The 25,869-nt window shown below is 51.9% G+C and overlaps 3 protein-coding genes across 8 annotated transcripts in view; 2 read left to right on the top strand and 1 right to left on the bottom strand.

Moving 5' to 3' along the window:
• CFAP99 (cilia and flagella associated protein 99) overlaps positions 1-11,421 on the top strand; it is a 35,623-nt gene extending 24,202 nt beyond the window's left edge. For 3 of the 5 annotated variants that reach the window (XM_082727084.1, XM_082727086.1, XM_082727085.1), the window contains 8 exons: positions 243-314; positions 485-573; positions 1,242-1,446; positions 5,526-5,667; positions 5,838-5,989; positions 6,841-7,046; positions 8,779-8,956; positions 9,079-11,421. In XM_082727084.1, coding sequence (XP_082583210.1) covers positions 243-314; positions 485-573; positions 1,242-1,446; positions 5,526-5,667; positions 5,838-5,989; positions 6,841-7,046; positions 8,779-8,956; positions 9,079-9,195 — 1,161 coding nt within the window. In that variant the 3' untranslated portion in view covers positions 9,196-11,421. The remainder of the gene's footprint in view (positions 1-242; positions 315-484; positions 574-1,241; positions 1,447-5,525; positions 5,668-5,837; positions 5,990-6,840; positions 7,047-8,778; positions 8,957-9,078) is intronic. The other 2 variants (XR_014310721.1, XR_014310722.1) reach the window with 2 other exon arrangements.
• On the bottom strand, positions 10,677-17,336 carry LOC309863100 (uncharacterized protein; the record flags this gene model as incomplete). The annotated part of the gene is made up of 3 exons (XM_082727588.1): positions 10,677-10,744; positions 14,361-15,429; positions 17,318-17,336. The coding sequence occupies 3 exons, from the start codon at positions 17,334-17,336 to the stop codon at positions 10,687-10,689; spliced, it is 1,146 nt and encodes a 381-aa protein (XP_082583714.1). The 3' UTR covers positions 10,677-10,686.
• The window catches only part of RNF4 (ring finger protein 4), a 36,282-nt gene continuing 24,838 nt past the window's right edge, over positions 14,426-25,869 (top strand). For both annotated transcript variants that reach the window (XM_082727142.1, XM_082727143.1), the window contains exon 1: positions 14,426-14,563. The gene's annotated coding sequence lies outside the window, so the exon portion shown is untranslated. The remainder of the gene's footprint in view (positions 14,564-25,869) is intronic.

The raw sequence follows: 25,869 nt of genomic DNA, 5'->3' as shown, positions 1-25,869 counted from the left end.
CCACTCTTTCCCTGTCCTCATCTGGGAGGTCCAACACCCTAGAGAGGCTGGAGAGGGCACTGGAGGACAGAGGGGCTGCCCTGAGGGACACATGCCTGGGCGGGCTGGGAACACATGGTGGGCAGCTGGACTTGGGACAGAGAGGAGAGTGCTGGCCCTCCCGGAGTGCTGGGCCCATCACCTGACCATGGTGCATTTAAGGGCCCATGGCAGGCACAAATACCAGGTGCTGACTTCTCCAGGCCTCTAAGAAGAAGCTGCAGCTCCAGCTCATGCCCCAAATCATGAAGACCTCAAAGCTGACCTTCTACAAGGTGAGGGGTGCTCCTGATTGGTCCAGGTGGGCACGGGCACTGGTCCCCAGTCCCTGGACATCCACCTCCTGGCCTGTTTTGTGCCCAGGGGCTCGGAGGCAAGGGCAAGTGTAGAGGGCAAGGGGGCGCTTGCTGCCCCAAGTCTCCCCTCACCGTCCTCTCTCCTGCAGCCCAGTGAGGTCCCGGTCAAGCTGAACACGGCTGCCATCCTCCGAGAAGGGTCTCTGTACCAGCAGCAGGTGGAGAAAGAGCTGCAGAGGTGGGGGCGGCCCCTCCTCACCCCCCTGCAGAGGAGGGGGCAGGGCAGGGCTCTTCTGGGAGAAAACGGGGCCCAGCAGCAGTGGTGCTTTGGTGGGGTCCGCAAGCCAGCTGGTGTTGGGGTCACAGCTGTATCCAAGGAAGAGAATCCATCTCAGTGAGGGAGATGGATGGGACAGAAGGGGACTTAGCAGAAAGCTAGCCCAGCCCAAACCTCTCTCATGAGACACCTCCTTCTCAGACCCCAACCTGATGCCCTCTCCCACCACAGACCACCAGCACAGCAGACCCCCTGTGCTTACCTCATGGGCTGGGCTGTGGGTGGGAGTTTGGGGGGTCACCCAGATGGATGAGAGGATAGACAAGTGGACAGAGGGATGGCTGACAGACAGACGGGTGGACGGGGGGTGGCCGACAGACGGACAGGTGGATGAGGGGAAGGTCAACAGTCCGGTGAGTAGACAAACAAGTGGCTGAAGGCTGGATGCACAGGACAGGGACAGGTGGACAGCGGGCGGGTCGGTGATGTGGTGGGTGCTGGGTGAAGAGTGCCCCGCACCTGTGAGGGCCACTGTCCCCAGGGGTGCCCGTGGTATCCTGGTGGTAGCCAGCCCACGTCCTGACCTGGCGGGGGGGACCCAAGCCCCACCTCTTTCCCTCTTTCCCCAGGGTGGATCAGCTTGTGGATGGGGCCGGGGACTTCTCTGAGTTCCTCGAGTGGCAGAAGAAGATGCAGGCGAAGGACCGGGAAGAGGAGCTGACTGCGGGCGAATGCCGGCGGCTGCTGGGGAAGCTGAGCCGTGAGGAGGCCATCCTGGCCCGGCAGCATGTCATGCAGGAGAACAAGCAGAAGGCCAACCAGAAGAAGGAGGAGGTGACTCAGCCTTGCGGGGGTCACTGGGGACCTGGGGCCGGCTGGCAGGCCTGTCTGACTCCCAGAAGCTGGTGGGCTGTCCAGAGCTGGGGTCCTGGCCGCTCCTGGGGTTGCACCTGCAGGCCCACCCTGGGTCATTTTTTCCCAAGCCCCATCATATGTGTGGTTTGTCCCTTCCACCGAGACACCACCAGGCTCTCTGAGTACACTGTCAGGCCAGCTCTGCTGGCCCAGACACCTCCACCCCCACCAGCAGAGTCACTTGGCCCTCACATCCACACTGAAGGAAGACCTGAAGTTCTGGCAGAAACTTCTGGAAAGCCAACACGTGGCACTTTGGCATCTGGGGTCCTTTCTCATAGGAGGGTCTGTGGACCTCCATGATACCATGTCAGAAGCTGTAGACGTATTGATCTGGGGTCATTCTCCTGCTTGGACAGGCCGCCTCGGTGGGGGCCCCCACCTGTGTTTCCCCGATAGCCTGTTCCTTACAGATGGCCTCAGAGTGGCGTGGGCTCCGTGGCCTGACTCATTCCCGCATCCTCAGACATGTGTCTGACCTGCCGTCACCTGAACGTCTTTTTGATGAACTTGTCTGTGTCTGTTTCTGTTAGATGTCAGGGTTTGCTTCTCTTTCCTTTTTAGTTTCCTTTTTTGCAAATACGAAGTCAAAATGGTATGAGCAATAGACTCAGAGAAACGTCCCTTCTTCAGCACCCATTTCTACCTACTCCCTCAGCTTATTTCCCTTAATTTCTGGACAATCTCTTGTGATCCCTTCGAAGTGAATGTGTTCCCTTGCCCACACACACTTCTTCCCTCCTTCTTCCCTTCCACACGGCATCAGTGTGGCCTCCGAGCAAGCTTCTGGGGTCAGAGGAGGGAGACCCTCAAGGTGAACCCGAGGGGATGTTGCTAAGTCAGGAAATAAGGGAACACAGGGCTTTTACTGTGTGGCCGTGTCCACATTGTCCGGGCCACGTGGTCTCATCAGAGAGGCCGCATCACCAGCTGCAGGTGGTGTGCGAGGGGCTGGGCCCCCAGGACCAGTACACTGTACTGACGTCAGAGATGTGTCCTGAACCCGTGGCTGCGACATGGCATCTCGATGCAGGGCTGACATGCCTGTCATTTGTGAGGTGTGGGGCTGAGCATGTTTTCATGTATTAACACCCATTTCTGTGACTTCTGTGAACCAGCTCTTTGTGGGTTTTGTCCATTTTCTCACAGCTTTACTGAGACGTGATTGATGAGTGAGACTCATGTGTTTAAGGTGTGTGATGGGACAGGGGCGCCGGGGGGGGGGCGGGCGGGGGCTCAGTCAGTGAAGCATCCGACTCTTGATTTCAGCTCAGGTCACTAACTCAGCATGGTGAGATCAAGCCCCATGTCGGGCTCTGTGGCTCAGCGCGGCGTCTGCTTCAGATTTTCTCTCCCTCCCCCCGGACTCTCTTGTCTCTTTTTTTTTAACTGGGTAATTCTATTTTTAATTTTTTGAGGAAAAATTAAAATACTGTTTTCTGTAATGGCTGCACCCATTTGCACCCCCACCGAAGGGCCCAAGGGTCCCCTTTCCTCCGCATTCTCCCCAGTGCTTGCTGTCTTTGACTGTGTTATGACAGCCGTCCTGACAGGTGAGCATGTTCACGTTCTCTGCCCATTTTTTAGTCAGGGTATTTGGCTTTTTTTTGTTGTTGTTATTGAGTTATATGAGTACCTTGTGTTCTTTTGTCCTTCCTCCCAAGCTTCGGTCTTGTGCTTGGTCCTATGCTGCCCACCCTCTTGTTGCAGGGAAAGCTGGGACACACTGCTTCTTCTCCTCGCTCCCAGCTGTGTCTGTACTATCCCCGAGATGCGGTTCAGCTGGGGGCCTGGGGACCCTGCTGGGCAGGCCTCCTCGCCCATAGTTCTCTCAGTCTTTGTCCATAGTTTACTCACATGATGTAAGACCCCTCACAGATTTCAGTAGCCTGCCTCTTTTCGTCTCCTATTTCCACACAAGCATTTTCCCACTTATTACCAAGTTTTTGAAAGCACTTTTAAAAATACACTTTTTATTTTGGAAAAGTTTTAAGAGTTACAGAAAAGTTGCCAAGATAGTGCAGGGTGTTCCCGTGTCCTCCCACCCAGCTGTCCTGCTAGTGACATCTTCCAACACCACACCAGGTCTCCAGGGTTGCCACAACAAAGCCCCACGGTGTGGAGGGTTCAGATCACAGTTCCAGAGGCCCCAGGCCCAAGGTCAAGCAAGGTGACAGTGGGGCCACGCTCTCTGCTAAGCTCCTCGGGGAGGGTCCTTCCTTGAATCCTTGCATCCTCACCTACTTGGACATAAGATCACATTCTGAGGTTCCAGGTAGATGTGAACTGTGGGGGGACACTGGCCTAATGCACCATGGGATATTTGTCACAGCTAAGTAACCAACACTGGTACATGACTCTTCACTAAACTCCACACTTCCTTAAGATTTCAGCTCATTTCCCCCCTCACAAATGCCCTTTACTTATCCCAGGACCCCACATTACATCTAAAGGTCATGTCTCAGACTCTTCTTGGCTGTGACGGTTTCTAATACTTATCTTGTTTTTGATGACCTTGACAGTTTGGAGGAGAGCTGGTCCGATATTCTGTGGACTGCCCCTTGGTGGGAATATGTCTGATGTTCTCATGGTGAGACTGGGGCGGTGGGTTTTGGAAGCAAGACTGCAGGAGCAAAGTACTCTTCTTATCACATGCTCTCAAGGGCATCTGCTTTCATCGGACTCATCACTGGGATGTTGACCTTGGTCCCCTAGTCAAGGTCGTGCCTGCCAGTTCTCTCCGCTGCCATTATCTCCCCCACCATTCGATACTCCACAGAAGGGGGTCTGTAAGCAAAGCCCACACTCAGAAAGCGATGCCTACAGAGAATTTCTCTGCACGGAGGACTCCTCTCCTCTCCCTCACTTACTTATTCATTTGATTACTTCTTTCGGTGGGGACTCATGCATAGTTGTTTTACACTTTGTGTTATCACCCAATGGGACAGTATTTGCTGCAAGCTTTGGCTTTTGGAAGCTCTTCCAGGTGGGTTCCTGTATCCCTCTGCCTGCCCTCTGTCCTTCTGCTGTGTGAGCACTTCTAACTCTATGGTCTAAATCGCCAGCATGCCAGCAAACTGTTTTACAGAAGGATTGCTTCATGCCCCATCTCTAAGCCTGAAGTCCAAGCTGCCTGCAGGCTGACTCCATCTTACTGTGCGGCTAAAGATGAGCTAGCTCCCCATTGCACAGGCAGCTGGAGCTGGGAGTTGGTTCGCTCCCATGGCCGCCCTGGGCCAGTGACGGGAGGTGTAAACCCCATGCTGTGCCTTGCAGTGTCTTAAGGACTAAAAACAGTGTTCTGAATTATTCACCATAGCACCAAGCCAGAAGCAATCTGAATGTCCATCCACAGTAGAATGGATGAAAGCTTTGTGATATAGTCCCCAAAACATACAGCTGCAAAAATAATCTAGCTACAGTCCAGGAGACCACAGTGCAAGGCAAATGAATACAGAATGGAGCCAAAAAGGCGAGAAGTCCCTGGACACACAGGAGGGTGCCAGTCATGTGCATCCAAGTGGCAAAACCGCCCCCTGTCCCGTTTTTTAAGACTCTGCCCTAATGAGGCACTGTGAGAAAGAGGAGAGTGGAATGACCAACAGGACATGCCTGGGGCCTCATAAGACAGGAGCCTGAGGCTGCCCGGAGGGCTGGCAAGTCCCGTGTTCCCCAGGGCTTCCAACCAATGAGAACCCACCTCTCTCACCTGGCATCCAGGGGTGGGTGGGCTTTGGGGCAAACCCAGTGGCTCTGACTTGGTTTCCCCAGAACCACAGTGGAGGAAGGGAGGAGATGAGGTAGAAACTCCCCTGACCTCCAGGGGACTCCCAGGAGCTGAGGAGCTTAGATTCAGGTTCCAAGGTGACTGGGGGTCAGGGGCTGGTTCTGTTCCCCAGGCCTCATGCTGTTCCTGGGGCAGGGACAGAGCAGGAGACACAGGCCTGCTCCAGGGGGCACCTCTGGCTCTGACCGTGCTGGGTTGGTTGTCTGAGCAGACGGCGGAGCTGCTGCAGCAGTGCGCTGAGAGGCGCCTCCAGGAGGAAAAGTCCATGAAGGAGCTGGTGGAGCAGGTGACAGAGGCGCAGAAGAACATCAAGCTGGTGCAGATGAAGCTCCTGAAGGACCGGAGGCAGACAGGTATGGCAGGGGGTGAGGTACCACAAGGCTGTGCCCAGCTCTGCAACCCCCAGCCGGCTTCCAGCCCCAGGGGAGACACCGTGGTTGGTGAGAGCCTCGCTGCCCTCCAGGGAAGGCTGTGGTGGGGCAACCCCCCTCTGACCCCCTTGGCACCCTGCTTGGCCCCAAAGTTCAGGAGGTGATGGAGGAGAGCCGGGAGCTGCTGCAGCGCAGTGCAGAGACAGCCAAGGAGGAGCGGAAGCGGCGCTGTGAGCTCATCTCCCAACTTCGAGCCCTGGAGACCCAGCCTATGCGCAAGGGAAAGCTTGTGGACCTGACCCAGGTGAGGACAGGGCAGGTCTTAGCAGAGCCTCCCCATGTCCTGCTGGGCCTGGCATGGCCATGGGAGGGCGTGTCCACAAGTCCCACCAAGACCAATGGGGGTCAGGTCGTGAGCTGCAGTGCACCTGGCACTGAATGCTATGGTTGCCCTGCCTAGGGCGGGCCCAAGGGTTCATGGTCCTGTAAGCGAGACCTCTGCAACCTCTGGCAACCAGAGGCCAGGGGCCCTGGGAGTGGGCAAGTTAGGCTTCACAAGACGAGCTTCCTGTTGAAGGAGGTCCCAGGACTCCCTGGTCCAGGTGGAAAGCGCAAAGTAGGGGAGTGCAGGTGCACAAAGGCTGGAGGCGGGGAGGCTGAGAAGAGAGCACTGGGGCCCAGAAGCCTGTGTGAGAGGCACCGGAAGAGGCCAGGCTGGCATCTGGTGATGGGGGAGCAGGCCCGGAAGGGCCACGGCTGCTGGTCTGTGAATCCGGCTTGATCCCGGGGCACATGGGAAGTCCAGAGGGCACTCTGCTCAGGCCCCCAGGATCTGGCTTGTGGAGACAGCAGTGAGCTTGGGGAGAGGCAGTGAGCTCCGTTTGGGCCCTCCCACAACAGTGGGGCCTTCAGGGCACTCAGCTGAGCTGTGCAGTCACAAGAGGGGGCCCAGGCTGGAGAGGCTGAGTGGCAGACATGTTACACAGCTGCTACTGGGCAGAGGGAAGAGGTCTCCTAGGCACAGGGGCCAGACTGATGGAACATGGGGGAGGGGCCCCAGCGCCAGGGCAGGGGACTGGTCAGGGCACAGGAGATGGCTGTGTAGTCTGGGCATGGGCCTGGAACCCCGTTTCGGTTCTCCTCTTCACCCCGCAGATCCCTGGGTATGGCCTGGAAGGGGAGATGTCTGTGGTGGAGCTTCGAGAGCGGCTGGCCCTGCTCAAGGAGAGCCAGCGGCGAGAGGAGGAAGAGAAGCGAGACCAGATCATCCAGGGCAAGCGCGCGAGAAGCCAGGAACTGCAGAATAGGATGGAGCAGATCTCGCTGTGCCGAGCGGCCATGGGCAGGTCTGCAGCCCTGAGGTAGGTACTGCTGGTCCTCGGGGCCAGCAACTCCGGCAGGAACAAGGTGTGCCTGCCTCTGCCTCCCCTGCCACCCCTCTCCCCTGCAGGCTCTCCCTGCACAATAGAGCATCCTCCTGCAGTTTCTTTCCAGTAGCTTCTCCCACTCCTATTTTATTAGATCATTTCCAGACGTACAAAAATGGTGACAAAATCATGCAGTGAGGGCTTGGATGCAAAATGATCGCATGCAGGCCACGTGTAGGGCCTTTACGTGTATTCCATCTAGCTAGCTACTTACCTGTTCCTGAAGAACCATCTAGAAGTAGTTGCAGGCATCAGATACTCTTCACTCCTGAACACTTCAGAGGCCATCTTCTGAAGGAAAGACATGGTCCTATATAACACAGGCACAATGATACAACTAGAAAATTCAACGAAAATTCTCATCATCTAAATATCCTCTCTGTGTTCATGTTTCTCTAGCGTCTCAAGACTGTTGGCTATAGGTTTTAAAAGATTGTTTGTTATTGTTTTTTTCCTTTTTAAACCAAAACCTGGGTGAGATTCACACACAGCATTTGATTGTCAAGCATCTCGACTTGACTTCTGTCTTTTTTTTTTATTATTTTTTTTTGAAAGATTTTACTTACTTATTTGACAGAGAGAGAGAGAGATCACAAGCAGGCAGAGAGGCAGGCAGAGAGAGAGAGGGAAGCAGGCTCCCCGAAAAGCAGAGAGCCCGATGCAGGGCTCAATCCCAGGACCGTGTGGTCATGACCTGAGCTAAAGGCAGAGGCTTAACCTACTGAGCCACCCTGGTACCCCATACTTCTCTCTTTCAATGGAGAGCACGTGCACACACATCCCTTTTGTTTTGGGAACACCACGGTGGCTTTTCCAGCTCCACGAGTCTGTCCTGTGGCAGGGTGGTCAGGCACAGGTTGGTGTCACCCCCCCCCCCAGGGTCAGGTGGCACTTAGCCCTGTCACAGCATAGCCTGGTTCAGGCCCTGGCACCCAGGGCTCCAGAGACGGTGTGTAACTGGGGCGGGGTGGGCAGAAGGGAGGACAGTCACAAAATCCATCACTATTGATCCTGAGCGACTGCTGCTCTGGTTACAATTTGAGGAGGCCCCATGTGGGACAGGGCTGGCTGGCCACTCAGCAGGTCCCCAAGGTGGCAGGCACCTGGGAGACCTCACCACTTCCAGACTCAGCCTGATGGAACCCATGTGCAGCCTGGTCGGTGTCAGGGAGACTGCAAGGATCCAAACCTGCTAAGGAAGCTCCTGAAGCCTTCTGCGAGCAGGCAGACCTCAGGGCATTGATTCACCGGCACCTTTTTTGTGGGCAGTCTGACTGGCGGGACCAGGATGTGCACTTAACCCAAAGCCATCGGGGAGCAGTCTGTAGAATGTGACTTCATTTTGGAAGGAAAAATAGCCTAGTATGGTAGAGATTTGCAAAGCCCTGTTAGCAGGGATTGCCTCTAGGCGAGAGAGTGGCAAGGAGAGCGCAAAGTGAAAGAGGGTTTTCACTTCTTTGCTCCAAATACCTCCGTAGCTAATAGACAAAGTTACATTCTTAAAACGTTAAGTGCAAAGAGCAAAAAGGTAATGGTGCTGGGCACCGTTAGCGGTCCTTGGACGGCACCCCAGCGGTCCTTGGAGAGACTCTCCCCCCTGCAGCTGAAACACTCCCATTAATCTCCGTTTGGGGACCCTGATCAGCCCGCTCTGTCACCCGCTCAGGTGGGAGGAGAAGAAAGCCCGCTCTGCGGCCCCGGGGGTGTCCTCCCAGGATGAGCGCGTGCTGGAGCTGCAGCGCAAGGTCGAGGAGAAGGTGGCAGAGCGCCGCCGCAAGCAGGCAACCCTGAAGTCGGTGCCGGTGCCGGCGCCGGCGCCGCGCCCTGCGCGCACTAAGGCATGGGTGAGCTCTGGGAGCGCGCGGGGCGGCTGGGCGCACAGTGACGGTGGGGAGGTCATGGACCCGGCGCAGGGGCAGTGGGGCGACCCCGGCCCGCGCCGACCTCTCCCGGGGCGCGTCCACAGGCGCACCAGGAGCAACAGCACTGGCGGGATCTGCAGCAAAGCCGCGAGCGCCGGCTGCGAACCCTGCAGCTGAGCACCTCGGCTGCCGGGCACGGGCGCCGCCAGGAGGCCGCCTGAGCCGGGCGGGCGACCCCAGACCCCGCGCAGCCCGCCCAGCCCGCCCAGCCCGCGCAGCAGAGCGTGCGGAACGCGCAGTGCACCTCCTCTTCCCCGTCCGCACGCCCAGCTGCACGCCCCCGGCCCCCCAGTGCCCCCCCCTCCCCCGCTCCCCGGCCAGAACAGGGCTGCCGGACAAGATGCAAGGCGCCCAGTTACTGCGTGGGACAAACACACTAAACAAAAGTATCCTTTTTTATCTGCAATTCGAAATTATCTGGGTATCCTGTACTTTATATGCTAAATGTGACCACCCTGACCTAGATCCTCGCCCTTCCCTGGGGCGCAGCGCAAAGCATTAGCCACGTCCCTCTTCAGAGCTCCCAGAGCCACCGCTGCACGTGAAAACTTGGGAGTCCCCACTCTCTGCCCAGAGTCTGGTGGCAAGGCTTACCCCGTGTGGTTGTGCACGTGAGTTTGATTGAAGTGGCCGGGTGCTTGAGCCACTGGAAAAGACCTATCTCAGGACTTACCTCCAGCAAACCTCACTGCAGCCGTGGCGGGGAGGGGGTCAAGGGGGATGCAGGAACGGTCCTCTACCCCCATTCTGCTGATGAGGCCAGTAGTCCTCAAAGAGGTAAAGTAACCAGCCCCAAAAGCCTTGACCCAAAGCTAAGTCTGCTTGACTTTAGAGCCCCACCCAGACTTCTTCAGCAATACCAAAGGATCATGACTGGAGCCAGTGGGCATGAGCCCAGACCGGGACACATTCATAATTTTGGTTCCTCTGGATTTGGTTCCTCTCCAGCGTGAGGCTGGAGAGGTCATGACCTTGAGGATAGGCTGGCTGAGCAAAAGCCTGCTGTGGAAATGCAGAATTATGAATAAAATACAAGGTGCTGCAGCTCCAGGAAGGACAGTCTGGGCACGGCCCCAGGGGGAAGGGCTGGAAACAGCGGGGTAGTTAGATATCCAGGAGAGATATGCCCCCAAACTTGACATCCTCCTTGGCTCTGTTGGGGAGATGACACCTCAAAGGGGGAGGCTGGACCCCAGGGCACATTCTGACCAGGAAGATGGGCATCTTAGAGTAAAACAACAGACTGAACACCAGCGTTCTTCCCCAATATTTTGAGCAGTGCCAGAAACACAGGACTTTCCCAGGTTGATAGAGAAATTTCCCACCTCCGTCGAAAGAGCTGGGGGCTAGAATTTTTTTTCATTTAACTGATTTCATTATTCATTTAAGGAAACAAATGTGACATTTCTTACAAGTGTTATGTGAGATGGAAATCCATTCCACTTGATTTCAAGGAAATACACGGACGATGGCCTGTCCAGATTCCCTCGGGAGCTCTTCGAGTTTCAAAGGATGCATATTAACTCCGGTAGCTGGCAGTACAAAGGTGGGGTGGGCTTCAAAACATGTTGACGCAGGAGCTTGGTCTCCAAGCCAGTAGCAGTTCCAGCCTCACATCGAGGAAGAAGAGTCATCTCTCCCTGGTGGCTCTCTTAGGAGGGCTCTCTGTCCTCAAGGCATTGTGTGAACATCTGCTCCAGTCTCACTGGCCTGAAATGAACAAGCCCTGTGGAGCCAGTTCCTGTATGGGTGGTTCCTACTCCTGTATGGGTGCCCAAAGCAAGCACTGTGGCAGGAGGAGGGGAGCCTAACCCTTCACCTCGCAGGCCGGCTTCTGGAGCATGGCGGGGAGGTGCTAGCCCCACTGATTTGTGGTGCTGTAGGCAATGATGCTGGTTGGCAGTGCACACTGACGTCCACAACTGCCCTCGTGGACTGGGCAGCTCCTCAGAGCTTGTACCATACCAGCCTGAGGGGGAACAGGCCTTATGTTCTAGATTGACAGCAAAATGTCTCCAGTATCCTGGTCCCCTGCCCTGTCACCTCTCATTAAGAGGCAATCTGTTTCCCTCAGTCCTTGAATCTGGACTGGCTTGTGTGGGCCAGGAGGGTGCAGAAGTGGCTGTGTGCCAGTTTTGAGGCTGGGTCTCATGTGGCCTTGGAGTTCCCTCTTGCTCTGTTGGAACAAGCCCCAGGGTGAGCATGTCCAGGGTGGCCTGCTGGGAGGAGACACTATACGAGATCAGCCAGTTGTCCCAGCAGAAGCCATCCTCATCCATACTATGAACCAGCAGAACCCAACATGTGAGGCCAGTCAGAAACAGAACCTCCCCGTGCCCCACTAATTTGTAGATTCATTAACAATAAATGCGTCTTTGTTCAAAGCACTGAGCTTTGAGGTTTGTTCAGAAGTGGCTAACTGGGGGCGCCTGGGTGGCTCAGTGGGTTGAAGCCTCTGCCTTCAGCTTGGATCAAGCCCCGCATCGGGATCTCTGCTCCGTGGAGAGCCTGCTTCCTCCTGTCTCTCTGCCTGTCTCTCTGCCTACTTGTCATCTCTATCAAATAAATAAAATCTTAAAAAAAAAAAAAGAAGAAGTGGCTAACTGGCCTTCACTTACCAAGGCTTCCCCCTACTGCAAGAAGCTTTTTTAAGAAGGTTTTATTTATTTTGGGGGAGGGGAGGCGTGCCTGGAGCCAGACCTGGGGATTGATCCCATGACACTGAGATCATAACCTGAGCCAAGAGTCAGGCACTTAACCGACTGAGCCACCCAGGTGCCCCCTTCACGAACCCTTTGAGAGAGTCCAACTGCCCCTGGAAAGTGGGCCAAACAAGAGAAGCCAGGTGCAGCTGAGGCGAAGAAAGCTCTCTCTAGACCACCCAGAAATCTGACATTCCGCTTCAGTGCATTTTCTGTGTAAATGCAACCAGAAAACCCTAACAGTACCTGAAACTCACTTGAATAGAGGTTCTCTGCAAATAGTTAAAAAGCAGACTCTCCGGGGGCGCCTGGGTGGCTCAGTGGGTTAAGCCGCTGCCTTCGGCTCAGGTCATGATCTCAGGGTCCTGGGATCGAGTCCCGCATCGGGCTCTCTGCTCAGCAGGGAGCCTGCTTCCTTCTCTCTCTCTCTCTGCCTGCCTCTCAGTGTACTTGTGATTTCTCTGTCAAATAAATAAATAAAATCTTTAAAAAAAAAAAAAAAAAAAAAGCAGACTCTCCGACCTCATCCACAGAGTCAGGTTCTGGTGTGATGCCCAGGAATCTACATCAGCTATGTGCCACTTGGAAGCAAAAAGGTTCATCTTTTCTCTGAGCTGGAAACATTCAGGGCCAAAGGCATCATCTGTGAGGGAGCCAGGAATGTTCACACCCTAAGTTCAGTGTCAAATGAAGTTCAGAAAGAACTTAAAGGCCACAACCCTGAGATCATGACCTGAGCTGCAATCAAAGGGTTGGACACTCAAGTGACTGAGCCACCCAGGCGCCCCTCAACATCACATGTTTAGTGTGATTAAAGTTACAAATAGAGGGACACCTGGGGTGGCTCGGTCTGTTAAGTGGGTGCTTTCAGCTCATGTTATGATCCCAGGGTCCTGTGATGGAGTCCTGAATCAAGCTTCCTGCTCAGTGTGGAGCCTGCTTCTCCCTCTGCCCATGCCCCTGTTAATGCTTGTGCGCAGGCTCTCTCTGAAATAAATAGAACTTAAAAAAAAATAATAAAGTTACAAATAGAAAACCCTAGCTTTTCTTTAGGTTGTGAAATTCAAGTTATTAATCTTTTTTAAATCTTTAATTATCATTTTGATTAGTTGTGTATGGTTCCATTTACAAGCTGAAATCCCCTTTAACATTTTTTTTTGAGATTTATTTTAGAGATAGAAGGAGGGAGGGAGGGAAGAAGTGTACAAGCATGGTGGGGGGGCCCATGGGGCACAGAGGGGTAGAATCTCAAGCAGACTCCCTGCTGGGTACAGAGCCAGACATAGGGCTCCATCCCAATACCAGTCAGATCATGACCAAGAGCTGGACGATTAACCCACTGTGCCACCCAAGGGCCTCCCCTTTCTCATTTTAAACTGCATTTACACATGTAGAGTCTAAACCTATTTTTCAGCCTTTCTGAGGATGTCTGGAGAGCAGCCATGACAGCGGTGGCCTGGATCTGGGTTCCTTCAGAACAGGAGGGACAGGCTAGGCTTTCTATTGCCAAATCCATGTCCAAGTGCAGTTCTGGCCGCTCAACTCCAGGCACCCACCGCCTGCTTTTCTGCTGAGGTTCTGCCCGGCATGCACCTGTGATGTTCTGTGTGGCGTCCTCCCTCTCCCCACCGACCCCTTTGAAGCAGGCACTGGACTGTTACTCTCCCCATATGCCTGGTGAGGGGACTGGGGAGACCTGCTCAGACGGAAGAGCTGGGATTCACACTCAGGTAGGCGGGGTCCAGAGCCCGAGTTAGGCCCGAGGCCCCAGAGCGCTCCGCCCTCTGCCCGCAGCGTGGCCTTTCCCAGGACTAATCCTGGCCGCAGTCTCCCCCCGGGACTCACACAGGGGTCCACCCTGTGCTCCCCCCCCCCCCCCGCCCGGGGTTCCCTTCTTCACATCCACTGCCCTCGGGATAACCCAGACTCAACCCGAGATTAGGTCCCTCCACAGGGCTCTCGCGTCCCCCCACAGCCGCCACTCCCCGGCTCTGCTCCTCGCACAGCGGGAGGCCTGCGGGCTCCCGGACAGGCCGGCCTATCTCTGCGCACTCCGGCTCCCTCTCTAGAGACCGCCCTCTTCCCTTCCGGCCCTTTCGGGTCGCAGCTCCGAGGTCGCTTCCTCCAGGGAGCCCTCCCAGAGGCTCCGCCTAAGTGCCTCCTCCGGGCCCTCCCAGACGGGCGAGGCTGTGCGTCCCTCTGGTCTTCGCCGCCAGCCTGGGAGACGGTCGGGGATCGCCAGCACCAGAAGCCGGGCCCGGAGCCAGGCACGCCGAGTCGCGGGCGCCCCGGAGTTGGTGCAGATTCGGGCCCGGGTTCTGGCCGACAGCAGAGACTCCGGAGGCACAGCTCACCAAGGCCAAGCTAACAGGAGAGGAACTTCGGTTGCTGGCCCGAGATAACATACGGCTCCGCGCGGTCGCCTCAGAACGTCGGGAGCCCACCGCCGCAGTCGCCCAGTAAACTACAACTCCCGAGAGGCCTTGCGCGCCGAGGGGGCGTGCAGGCCGCGAGTCTCGCGGGAAGGCGGGAGCTCGAGCTTGAGGGTGTGGGCGGGGCCGGAAAGAAGCGCATTTCAAAGCGGTAATCGATGGTTTTTTTAGCCAATAGGATTGAAAACATACCTCCTGGACCGGTAGACCGCGGGAGTCGAGACGACGACGGCCAATGGGAGTGCGCGGGGGTGGAGCCCAGGCCTCAGGAGCGGAAGTGGGTCGCTGTGGAGGCGGCGGCGTCTTGCTCGGGGATTTCTCCTCGGTGGCTTCCGGGGGTGCTTCCTCGCCAGAGTGTGTCGGCGGCGACTCCTGCCACGCCGAACTCGCTCCCGGTAAGTCAGGCTTCGCGGAGAGCAAGCGGCCAGCCAGGGCCTAGCGGATGCGGGGTTCGGGCGGCTTTGCGGCCTGTGGAGGCCCGCGGCGCGGCGGCCCGCCGTAGCGTGGCCAAGGCAGCTCGGGCCGGACGCCCGGCCGGCCTCCCTCGGGACAGCGGCCCCGCTCGCCCGCCCGCCACGCCCCGCCGTCCGCGTGGCCGTCCGGGCCCGGCTCGGCGAGGGGGGTGGACGTGCGAGCGCCTCGCCCAGAGCCTCGACTGCCCCAGCGGGCTGCGGCCGCGGCTCTCGGGTGTAGCGAAGCCAGCGAAGCCGGGGGCTGGGGAGGGGGACGGACGCGCCCAAGGTCACGCCGGGAGTCGCTCCGGGGCGCGGCCTGTGCGGGGCGTTCAGGGGAGGCCCCGGCCGGGGTTTTGTTCCCGGCTGACGCGGCCTCCTTTGTGTGCTCGCGCCGCCGCCCCGCCATCGCGGGCCTGTGAGTGCGCCCGGGCCGCGTGGCCGAGCTTCCTGGGCTGACGGCGCTGGGGGCGGCGGGGGCTGGCCCGGGCGGCGCCCACCCGGGACTGAGCTTAGTAGGTTCTTCGCTTCCGGTCGTTGGGGCGGTGGGGAGGGCGCTGGAGCGCTGAGGCTTGCGGCCGGCCCCGCCCCTCGGGCGCCTACACCCGCTCGGGCGTCTGCACCCGCTCGGGCGCCTGCACCCGGAGCCTGAAGAGTGAGCGGGGGCTCGGGGGAGGCTTGAGATCCCGAGCACAAGGCTTGGCGAGCACCGCTGTCCGCCCTTTGACCCGTCAAGGGAGAAGGGTAAAGTTCGGAGACGGGCTTCCCCGCGTGAGCCGTTTTTGTGAGGCTTTGGCTTTTATCTTCTTCTTGTCCGTGCGCATCGATGTTTACAGTCACACCTTAGTTCTGCTTCTGCGTTAGGGTCTCGGAAGCAGACCTGTGGTCCTGCCTCCCAGCCGAGGTTGCGGGGTGGTTGGGGAGACTGAGGAGGTGTGCCCTAGGTCGTGCAGCCTGCTACCTAGGTGACGGCAGAGCCGGCCTGGAACCTCGCTTTCCTGTGGGTGTAGGACTAGGCCTTTAAGTTCAGTGACTGGGCGTTTGGGGACCACTAGTGATGAAGGACAGAGACGTTCAAGGGAATCGCTTTAACTGGTGGTTGTGTGGGGAGACATGTTGGGTTCAGTTATATCTGAGCTGCAGGTGAAATGGGAACATTCAAGTAGAAAGAGGTGGTGTTGCTGGTTTTGTATTGCCTAAACGTGAGCTTCCAACTCAGATTTAAAAATCTTACGTTAATACAGTGTTTATTAACCTTTTTTCTCCCTAGTGACCTCCCCTGGCGTTTTTTAGTTTTTCTTAATTGTCCTCTCCATGAAATGTTAATGCTTCCTAAATACAGGTCTTCTTATGTACTGTTTAGGTAGCTATGGCTTGATCATAAAAAGAATAAGGTTTTTATTTTCACCCCCTTTGAGAGTGGATACTTTAAAAATTCTAAGTCAGCACTGTTTTAAGGTCTTCTGTGTGCCAAGTTTTCTGCTTGGGATATAGCCACGGACAGAACGGGCATGGTACAACTCCACCTCGAACTGAGGAGGGTGGGTGGAGGGAGTGAGAAATTTCCTGAGTTTGAAGTATAAATTGTAGGAGAGACGAGACTGGAGAGGTAAGCAGGAACCCGGTCACAAAAGGTGTTTGCTGTGCCCCAAGTTAATTCAGAATTTATGTTAAGACCACGTGGGGGGAAAAAATCACTAAATGAAGTTCTAGTAACATGGTTACATTTGCATTTTTTTAAAAAAAATCACCATACTGTGAGGATGGCTTAGAAAGATGGGTGAGACTAGTGGCCTCTGGACCAGTTAGGCAGAGAGAAGTATGGTTTGGACTATGGTGAGGAGTGGGAACCGAACTCGGGCCAGTGATTGCCAGTCGTGGGAGCTATTCACTGGATTTTTACTTAAAAAGCTGTTGCAAGGTTCATGTGCAGTAGTTTATACCCTGCCAGTTTCTGGAAAAGATTTGAGGTGCTACTGAATGCAGATATGTGCAGAAGATCATTGGTTTTATGCTGCATGAACATTGCTTTGTGTGTTCTTTGTGTGTGTGTATGTTACTAGTGTCTTGAAATGATTTATGTACATTTATGTTACTAGTATTTTGAAATGATTTATGTACATCTTTCACTGTCCTCGAGTTAGCTGGCTCTTGTAGATTTGACAGGGCTTTGTTTCTGGAGGGATAATTCACATATTATGCTCTTGTAACTTACTACTCCTAACTAGCTTGTTTCTCAGCAGGGCTTTGGGGATTGTAGAGCAAGGCATTTTAAGGTTTCCTCTCTGAGGAGGAAGGCCCACAGCACAAGTAGTGCTGCATCTCAAAGTCAGAGTTCAAGTATGAGGAAGCTGGTGAGGTTGGGCTGTAGAGTGCTGCTGCAGAATTTCCTTTGGAAGGGCTTTTTTCCCCATGTATAAATAAAGGTTGTCAAGTTTATTATTCCTACCTACACTGTGCAGGGTAGGAAAGGCCTGAAAATGTCTCAAAATAGTAGCTTCCTTGTGTAAAATAAAATTTTGACCCTAAGGCTTTCCTGGAGGGATGTCTACACCCAATATGGGGCTCAAACTCAACAACACCAAGATCCGTTCTAGCTGTTATGTATGTGGAAATGAGATATTCTTTACTTTTCTCCCATGGTGATGATCTGTTTGTAAGTCTTCCTTTGTTTCCTGATGGTGACTATATTTTTACTTGCAATGTAAGGCTCCATATCCCCTTTTCATCTTTCATTTCACCTCAAGATAGTCTGTGCCATCTCTGTCAAGCATCTAATGAGCTTGATAGTTTAATTTCTTTTTTAAAAGATTTTATTAATTTTTAGAGATTTTATTTATTAGAGAGCATTGGGAGGGCGACAGAGGGAGACCTGAGACAAAGGCAGATGCTTCATCGACTGAGGCACACCTTGATCATTTAATTTCACTGGAAGAAAGTTGTGATTTCAGCGTGTTTGTGCTAAGAGAAGGGAACACTGCAATAGATATTGGCCTTTAAGACAGGTTGACCACATTGAACAGGAAGAAATGGTTAGATTAGGACCAGGAGGAGCAGGAGAAATGTAAGGAACCTGTGAAGTAGGTCTTACAGGATGAGCAGGAGCAGGTATGGGTCCCTTTTAGCCAAGGGGACTGCGTGGATCAGATTATGCCCCTGGTATTAGGAGGAGACTGACAGCCAGGATACCAGAGTAAAGTACAGTCAGTTCTGCTTTAAACACTTGTTTGGAAGCATGATTTGTTCCAACAGGATTTATATACTAGGAACAGTTTGAACATTATGGGGATTTTGAGTTTGCTGTGCATTATAATTTCACCTATGAGAACTACTAGACGAACCCAAAAATTGAACTGAGTCGAGTCAAGTCACGTAGACTGTAGGCAGTACACACCTCAAGCATCCCCCAGCTCTCTCAATGACTGTGTGTGGTATGAGCCACACCCTTACACATGTTTTGTTTAAAAAAATTTCTCCCTACTTCCCAGTAACTCGAAAACTGCAAACCTTATGGGGCACCTGGGTGGCTCAGTGGGTTAAAGCCTCTGCCTTCAGCTCAGGTCATGATCCTCAGGGTCCTGGGATCGAGCCCCACATCGGGCTCTCTGCTCCGTGGAGAGCCTGCTTCCTCCTCTCTCTGCCTGCCTGCCTACTTGTGATCTCTATCTGTCAAATAAATAAATAAAATCTTTAAAAAAAAAAAAAAAACTGCAAACCTTATAAAGTATTCATGCATCTCCTGACCATTTAACATGTGCAGAAGCGTGCTTCTCTTCTGTTAGGTTAACTTGTGTGTGTGTAACATTGACAAAGGTTTTTAATGTCGTACCCTTAATTTCTTCGTTTTCCTGTAAGTCCTGTGGGTTTTTTTGTTTTGTGTGGTGTATTTAGGAATACACATGTCTAACTTCAGGTGAGGCCAGAAGGGTTAGCACTGGGTTAGGGAAGGGAGGTTACGCTGAAGGTGATGGATGTGATCTTTTGGGAGCATTTGCAATCTTTTTTGGGCCTTTTGGAGCTTGGTCATTTTTTTAAGCTCCCATGTGAAGCCTTTTAACTTCCCTGGCCCCTTTTCCATCTCTGTTAGAGCATTACCTTCATAGTCGGGAACCTGCTATACTTCATGAAGCATCCCAGTTGCCACATTTGTCCTGGAGGACAAGGACCATTGACTTCTATTTTACTTCCTAGGTAGAGTGTCAGAGGAGAGTTGAAGTTCTAGATTAGGGCTTCTGCTGCTCACAGGCCCAGGTATGGAATCCCACTGCCAAGATTGGTGTCTCCAGAGAATTGGGTTTGACGAGCCCTTCGGTGACAGGGTCCATGCATTCTTTAGCCAGCCCACCTGTGCATCTGCCTTGAGGGGAAGGGAAGGACTTGTGCTGAGGATCCCTGGGTGAGGGCTGTTTAAGACCAGCCAAGTATGCAAATGAGGGAGCTGCCACAGTGTGGCATTGCTCTGCATCTCCTTGCTGTCCTATAGACCATGGAATCACATTTGTAAGCTTCTGACCACCTGCCCCCCCTCCACCTGGAGGGCCTGTGCCTTGGCTATTCTTAGTTCCACCCCCTCCCCCCAACCAGGTTCATGATTCAGTACAAGCATCTGAGCCTCCTAAGAGGCTTTTTCTGGTAGGCCCTATGTTCAGGCACCATCCACACAGACCCAACATGCCTGCCCCCTGTGAGTTACGTGGCCAGTTACTTTTGTCCCAGGGAAGAGGGGGAAGTTGTTGATGGCCTTGGCACCCGAGGTTGATAGCTTCATTGGTCTTTGATATCTTTGTAGCCTCTGGAAGGATAGATCCTTAGGTTTCCTTTGTGACACACCCCTGCTCCTGGCCTCTAGGAATTGCCTTGTTTGTATCACCAGGCCACCAAGGCTGAAAAAAAAAAAAATTAGGGGCACCCGGGTGGCTCAGTGGGTTGAGCCTCTGCCTTCAGCTCAGGTCATGATCTTAAGGTCCTGCGATCGAGCCCTGAGTTGGGATCTCTGCTCAGCAGGGAGCCTGCTTCTCTATCTCTCTGCCTGTTTATGATTGCTGTCTGTCAAATAAATAAATAAATAAATAAAATATTTTTAGAAAATATTAGGTTAGGGGTCAGACAGGTGGAGAGAGCCACTCAGTTTCACTTTGAGGGTATCCCAGAACAATAGCCCTTATACGAAGGAGTTGGTTGGATTTGGTTTCTTTTGACACCTTCCTGGTTGTTCTCACACACACACACACACACCATGTTTTGGTTTTGGTTTTGTTTTTAAATTCAAATTCAGTTCATTAACATATAATGTATTAATTGGCCTCAGAGGTAGAGGTCATTGATTCATTAGTTTTACATAACACTCAGTACTCATTGCATCATGTGTGCCCTCCTTAATGTCTATTACCTTGTTATCCCATTCCCCACTCCCTTCCCCTACAGCAACCTTCAGTTTGTTTACTGTGATTAAGAGTCTCATGGTTTGTTTCCCTCCCTGGTTTCCTCTTGCCTCATTTTTCCTCTCTTCTCTTTTGATCCTGTTTTGTTTCTTAAATTCCACAGATTTGTGAGAGCATATGGTAATTGTCTTGCTCTGATTGACTTGTTTCACTTAGCATAATATCCTTAGTTCCATCCACTTTGTTGCAAATGGCAGGATTTAATTTTTTTTTTCAAGATTTTATTTATTTATTTGACAGACGGAGATCACAAGAAGGCAGAGGCAGGCAGAGTGAGAGGAGGAAGCAGGCTCCCTGCTGAGCAGAGAGCCGATGCAGGGCTTGATCCCAGGACTCTGAGATCATGACCTGAGCCAAAGGCAGCGGCTTAACCCACTGAGCCACCCAGGCGCCCCAAGATTTCATTTTTTGATGGCTGCATAATATTCCTGGGTGTGTGTGTGTGTGTGTGTGTGTACACATACCACATCTTCTTTATCCATTCAGCTGTCAGTGGACATGTGGGTTCTTTCCATAGTTTGGCTATTGTGGACATTGCTGCTATAAAAGTGCATGTGCTCCTTCGGATTACTACATTTGTATTTTGGGGGTAAATACCCAGTAGTGCAGTCTCTGGTTCGTAGGGTAGCTCTGTTTTCAACATTTTAAGGAACCTCCATACTGTTTTCCAGATTGGCTGTACCAGCTTGCATTCCCACCAACAGTGTAGGAGGGTTCCCCTTTCTCCACATGCTCTCCAACATCTGTTGTTTCCTGACTTGTTAATTTTGGTCATTCTGGCTGGTGTGAGGTGGCATCTCATTGTGGTTTTGGTTTGTATTTCCCTGATGCTGAGTGATGTTGAGCATTTTTTCATGTGTCTGTTTGCCATTTGTGTGTCTTTGCAGAAATGTCTGTTCGTGTCCTCTGCTCATTTCCTGATAGGATTGTTTGTTCTTTGGGTGTTGAATCTGCTTTTTATAGATTTTGGATACTAGTTCAGCTCTCTGTTCTGTCATTTGCAAATATCTTCTCCCATTCCGTTGGCTGTCTTTTCATTTTGTTGAATGTTTCGTTTGCCCTGCCAAAGCTTTTTGTCTTAAAGATAAGATCCTCCAAATCAGTTAGTGATAAAACCTTATCGGACACCACTCTTAGAGAATTAAGGTGTTCCCTCCCAGGGTTTTCATCAACACATCAATCTAGTGTTTGGAGGGAGTTCCTCATAATCCTGCATGTAAAACTATGGAGAAATTCATAAGAACAGTTTCTTTGTGAAGAGGAGGAGCCCTGGTCTGCTTTGGCTGTGTTGGAAACATAGGTCTGTTCTGGGGATCCCAGGGCATGGATGGGAGAGACTGAGATCCTGCTATAGGCGAATTCCTTTTTTTTTTTTTTTTTTAAGATTTTTTAAAATTTTTATTTATTTGACAGAGAGAAATCACAAGTAGATGGAGAGGCAGGCAGAGAGGGGGGGGGGGACAGGCTTCCTGCTGAGCAGAGAGCCGGATGCGGGACTCGATCCCAGGACCCTGAGATCATGACCTGAGCCGAAGGCAGTAGCTTAACCCACTGAGCCACCCAGGTATAGGCTAATTCCTTACAGATATTTCTGGGCCTCTGTCCACTGCAGAGCATTTCTGAGTAATGGACTAAACCTTGGCTATTTAAAGTGTCTAGAAAAAGAATATTAGGTGAAGTTTATTTTTAATTTTTTTTTAAAAGATTTTATTTATTTATTTGACAGAAATCACAAGTAGTCGGAGAGGCAGGCTCCCCGCTGAGCAGAGAGCCCAACGCGGGACTCGATCCCAGGACCCTGAGATCATGACCTGAGCCGAAGGCAGCGGCTTAACCCACTGAGCCACCCAGGCGCCCCGTATTTTTAATTTTTGATTGTGGTAAAACATATAACAGATCATTTGAACCACTTTTAGGGGTTCATTAAGGCATTAAATAAATTCACAGTTTTGTGCAACCATCACCACATCCATCTGCAGAATTTTTTTTTTTACCTTCCCAGACAGAAACTTATGTATTCATTAAACAACTCCCTGTTCTCCCTTCTTACTTGCCCCTAGCAGTCACCATTCCACTTTCTGTCTCTGAATTTGATGCCTCTCAGTACCTCTGATAAGAGGAGTTATACACTATTTGTCCTATTGTGTCTTCTTTCCCCGAACATAATGTCTTCGGTGTTCATCCATGTTGGAGTCTGTGTCAGAATTTTATTTGTAAGGCTCAATAATAATCTTTTTGTTGATTTTTTTTTTTCATAGATTTTTGAAAAACTGAAGTTCCCTCTTAATTTTTTTTTTTTTTTTTAAGATTTTATTTATGTATTTGTCAGAGAGAGTGCACAAGCAGGCAAAGTGGCAGGGAGAGGCAGAGAGAGAAGCAGGCTCCCTGCTGAGCAAAGAGCCCAATGTGGGACTTGATCCCAGGACACTGGGCTCATGACCTGAGCCAAAGGCAGTGGCTTAACCCACTGAGCTACCCAGGCACCCAGTTCCCTCTTAATTCTTGACCCTTGCATCTCAAGGCCTGAATCAAAGAAGTAGATCCATCTCAGTATCCGGACAGCTGTTCTTTTTCTCTAGTAGAAACAAAAGGCTGTCCTTGATGGGCTCTGTGTTAGGAGAAAAGGAAAGAATTTTCTCTGATAAACTTCCAAGCAGGTGTGATGCCCCCTTGGTTCTGATACTCCTTTCAGGTCTCTGGGACTTTGCTGATTGCTGGGCATAGTTTCATCAGGGTCATAAGATAAATTTGGGAAAAGACCCGAGTACTGTCTCCCCAAGCCTAATCTGCTGCTTTCTTTTTTGTCAGTTTCTTTCATCTAGTTCCTGTAAAAATCTCAGGGGAGACCAGTAGTCAAGGCTGCTAAGCCTCCTCTGGGAATAAATAACTGGGAGGGGACTGCCCTGTTACTACCCCTGTGCTGGCTTTTCAGCCCCCTCTAAGGCTAAGCGGAGTGATAAGCTATATCCTACCAAGCAAGTCTTTTCCTGGAAATGACTGAGAGCTGGAAACGCTCATTTCAGTTCTTCTTGAGATTAAGGTTTCTTTGCTCTCATCCAGTAGCACTTACCATTTGCTTGTTTTTTAAGATTTGTTTAATTAATTTAGGGCAAGAGAGTGAGAGGCGGGGCAGAGGAGGACTCTTCAGGCAGAAGCCCCATGGAGCATGTGGCCTGAGGCAGTGCTCAGACAGGGCTTGATCTTACCATTCAGGAGATCATGACCTGAGCTGAAATGAAGTCGAGTCAGAGGCTTAACCAACTGAGCCACCCAGGCGCCCTAGCACTTACCACTTGTAGGAAGAACTGCAGTTTCTGGCTCTTCTGACATATTTATTACATAACTTACTGATTGCCTTTCCACTTAGAATATGTACTCCATGAGTGTCTCTCTTTGTTCACTGCTGCATTTCTGGTCCCTGGAGAGGTGCCCGATCTAGAGCAGGTACCTGTAAATCGTTAATTAAATGGCTAACAGGGGGGCGCCTGGGTGGTTCAGTGGGTTAAAGCCTCTGCCTTCGGCTCAGGTCGAGATCCGGGAGTCCTGAGATCAAGCCCCACGTCGGGCTCTGCTCGGCAGGGAGCCTGCTTCCTCCTCTCTCTCTGCCTACTTGTGATCTTTGTCTGTCAAATAAATAAATAAACAAAATCTTTAAAAAAACAAATGGCTAACAGGGTTGTCTCCAGGGTCCTAGGAACAACAGTACTTTCATTCAGCATCATTGTTTTGCAAAAGAGCTGCAAAAATAAAGGATATTTTTCCCACATTAAAGATGGTGACACTGAGTCAGGGAGATCAAGTATTTGTGCCAGGCTCTAGGGCTTGTACAGCCAGCCACATGTTTGCTGGCTCTTTACCATGCATCCTCAGTTGTATGACAAGCAAGAGGTATATGTTTTTCTTAAGTACGAAGGCCTTATTGTTGATGTGAGAGTGACATCAAGGTTCCATTTAAAAAGCTTCGGCCAGAGGCGCCTGGATTGTCAGTCATTAAGTCTCTTTTCAACTCAGGTCATGGTTCCAGGGTCCTGGGATAGAGCCCCACATCGGGCTTTCTGCTCTGTGGGAAGTGTGCTTCTCCCTCTCTCTCTCCCTCCCTCTGCTTGTGTTCCTTCTATTGCTCTCTCTCTCTCTCTCTCTCAAATAAATAAAATCCTTTTGAAAATGAATAATAAACAGATTATTAGATAGGTTGATAGCTTCGGCAGAGGGGGGCCCTGGGTGGCTCAGTCAGTTAAGTTTTTGACTCTTGATTTCTGCTCAGGTCATGACTTTGGGGTGGTGAGATTGAGCCTCGTGTTGGGCTCTGTGCTCAGTGGGGAAACTGCTTAAGATTCTCGCCTTCTCCCTTTGCACCACCCCCGTCATGTATACTCTCTCTTGCTCTCTCTCTAAAATAATCTTAAAAATAAAAAGCTTTGGAGGGACGCTGGGCTGGCTTAGTTGGTAGAAAACGTGACTCTTGATCTCGGGGTCATGAGTTCAAGCCCCACAATGGGAGTAGAGCTTACTGTATTTAATAAAAAAACTTTGACCAGGGTGCCTGGGTGGCTCAGTGAGTTAAAGCCTCTGCCTCTGGCTCAAGTCATGATCCCAAGGGTCCTGGGATTGAGCCCCTCATCCCACCCCGCCTGCCTCTCTGCCTACTTGTGATCTCTGTCAAATAAATGAATAAAATCTCTAAATTAAAAAAAAAAAGTTTTGATGTGAAAGTTTATTGGCAACTTTTAATGCTCATGCTCACTTCCCCAGGAGGGCAGGCTGTACTGGGCAGTGGTACATTGCCAACAGCCTTGGGTTGGGTTTATGGGGTTTTTTGTTTGTTTGGTTTTGTTTTTAAGATTTTATTTATTTGAGAGAGCACGTGTGTGCATCATGCACATGAGAGGGGGAAGGAGGAGAAGGTGAAACAGACTTCCCACTGAGCAGAGAGCCTAGTGTTGGGCTCCATCCCGGGACTCCAGGATTGTGAGCTGAGCTGAAGGTAGACACTTAACCACCTGAACCACTCAGGCACCCCAGCTTTGGGTGTTTTTGACATTTTTTACAAAAGTAATTGGATGTGAGGGGATCCTGGTTGGCTCAGTCGGTTAAGTGTCTGCTTTTGGCTCTGGTCAGGATCTCAGCATCTTGGGATTTTGGGAAGCCCGCCTGCTTCCTGGCCGGCTCCCTGCTCAGCAGGGAGTTGGCTTCTGTCTTTCCCTCTGCCCCTCCCCAAGTCTTTCAAATAAAGTGTCTCTCTCTTATTAAGTCTTTTTTTTTTTTAAAGTAGCTGGGCAATACACAACAGCCTTTAATATAGTCTTTTTAAAAAATGATTTTATTTATTTATTTGACAGAGAAAGAGAGATCACAAGTAGGCAGAGCAGCAGGCAGAGAGACGGGGAAGCAGGCTCCCTGTTGAGCAGAAAGCCCCATGTGGATCCCGGAACCCTGAGATCCTGACCTGAGCTGAAGGCAGAGGCTCAACCCACTGAGCCACCCAGGTGCCCCTATAGTCTTCCTTTTTAACACGTTTTGTAATTCTACTTTTTGAAATTCCATTTAGGGAAGTACTTAAAATAACATGATAATGATTATGTGTTTATGGTTTTAGAAGGGGAGGGATAGGCAATCATACTAGCCAGTATCTGATAAATTGGCATTTCCTGATGAAATTTTATAGATTTTTGCTTCCATCTGCTTTAACCATGCTGGTATAGAGAGGTTGCCCTGGCTAGCTCATTCACACTCAGAGGAGACAGCCCATGTGTCTCAGAGTGGCCATTTACGAGTTTATAATGAGAACTGCCTTGTCATTGTCTGTAC

The sequence above is a fragment of the Mustela nivalis genome, assembly GCF_964662115.1.
Source record: "Mustela nivalis genome assembly, chromosome: 4".
Classification (NCBI taxonomy): Eukaryota; Metazoa; Chordata; class Mammalia; order Carnivora; family Mustelidae; genus Mustela; species Mustela nivalis.
Note: the sequence above shows the minus strand (reverse complement) of the source record. Positions and strands in the feature narration are given on the sequence as shown.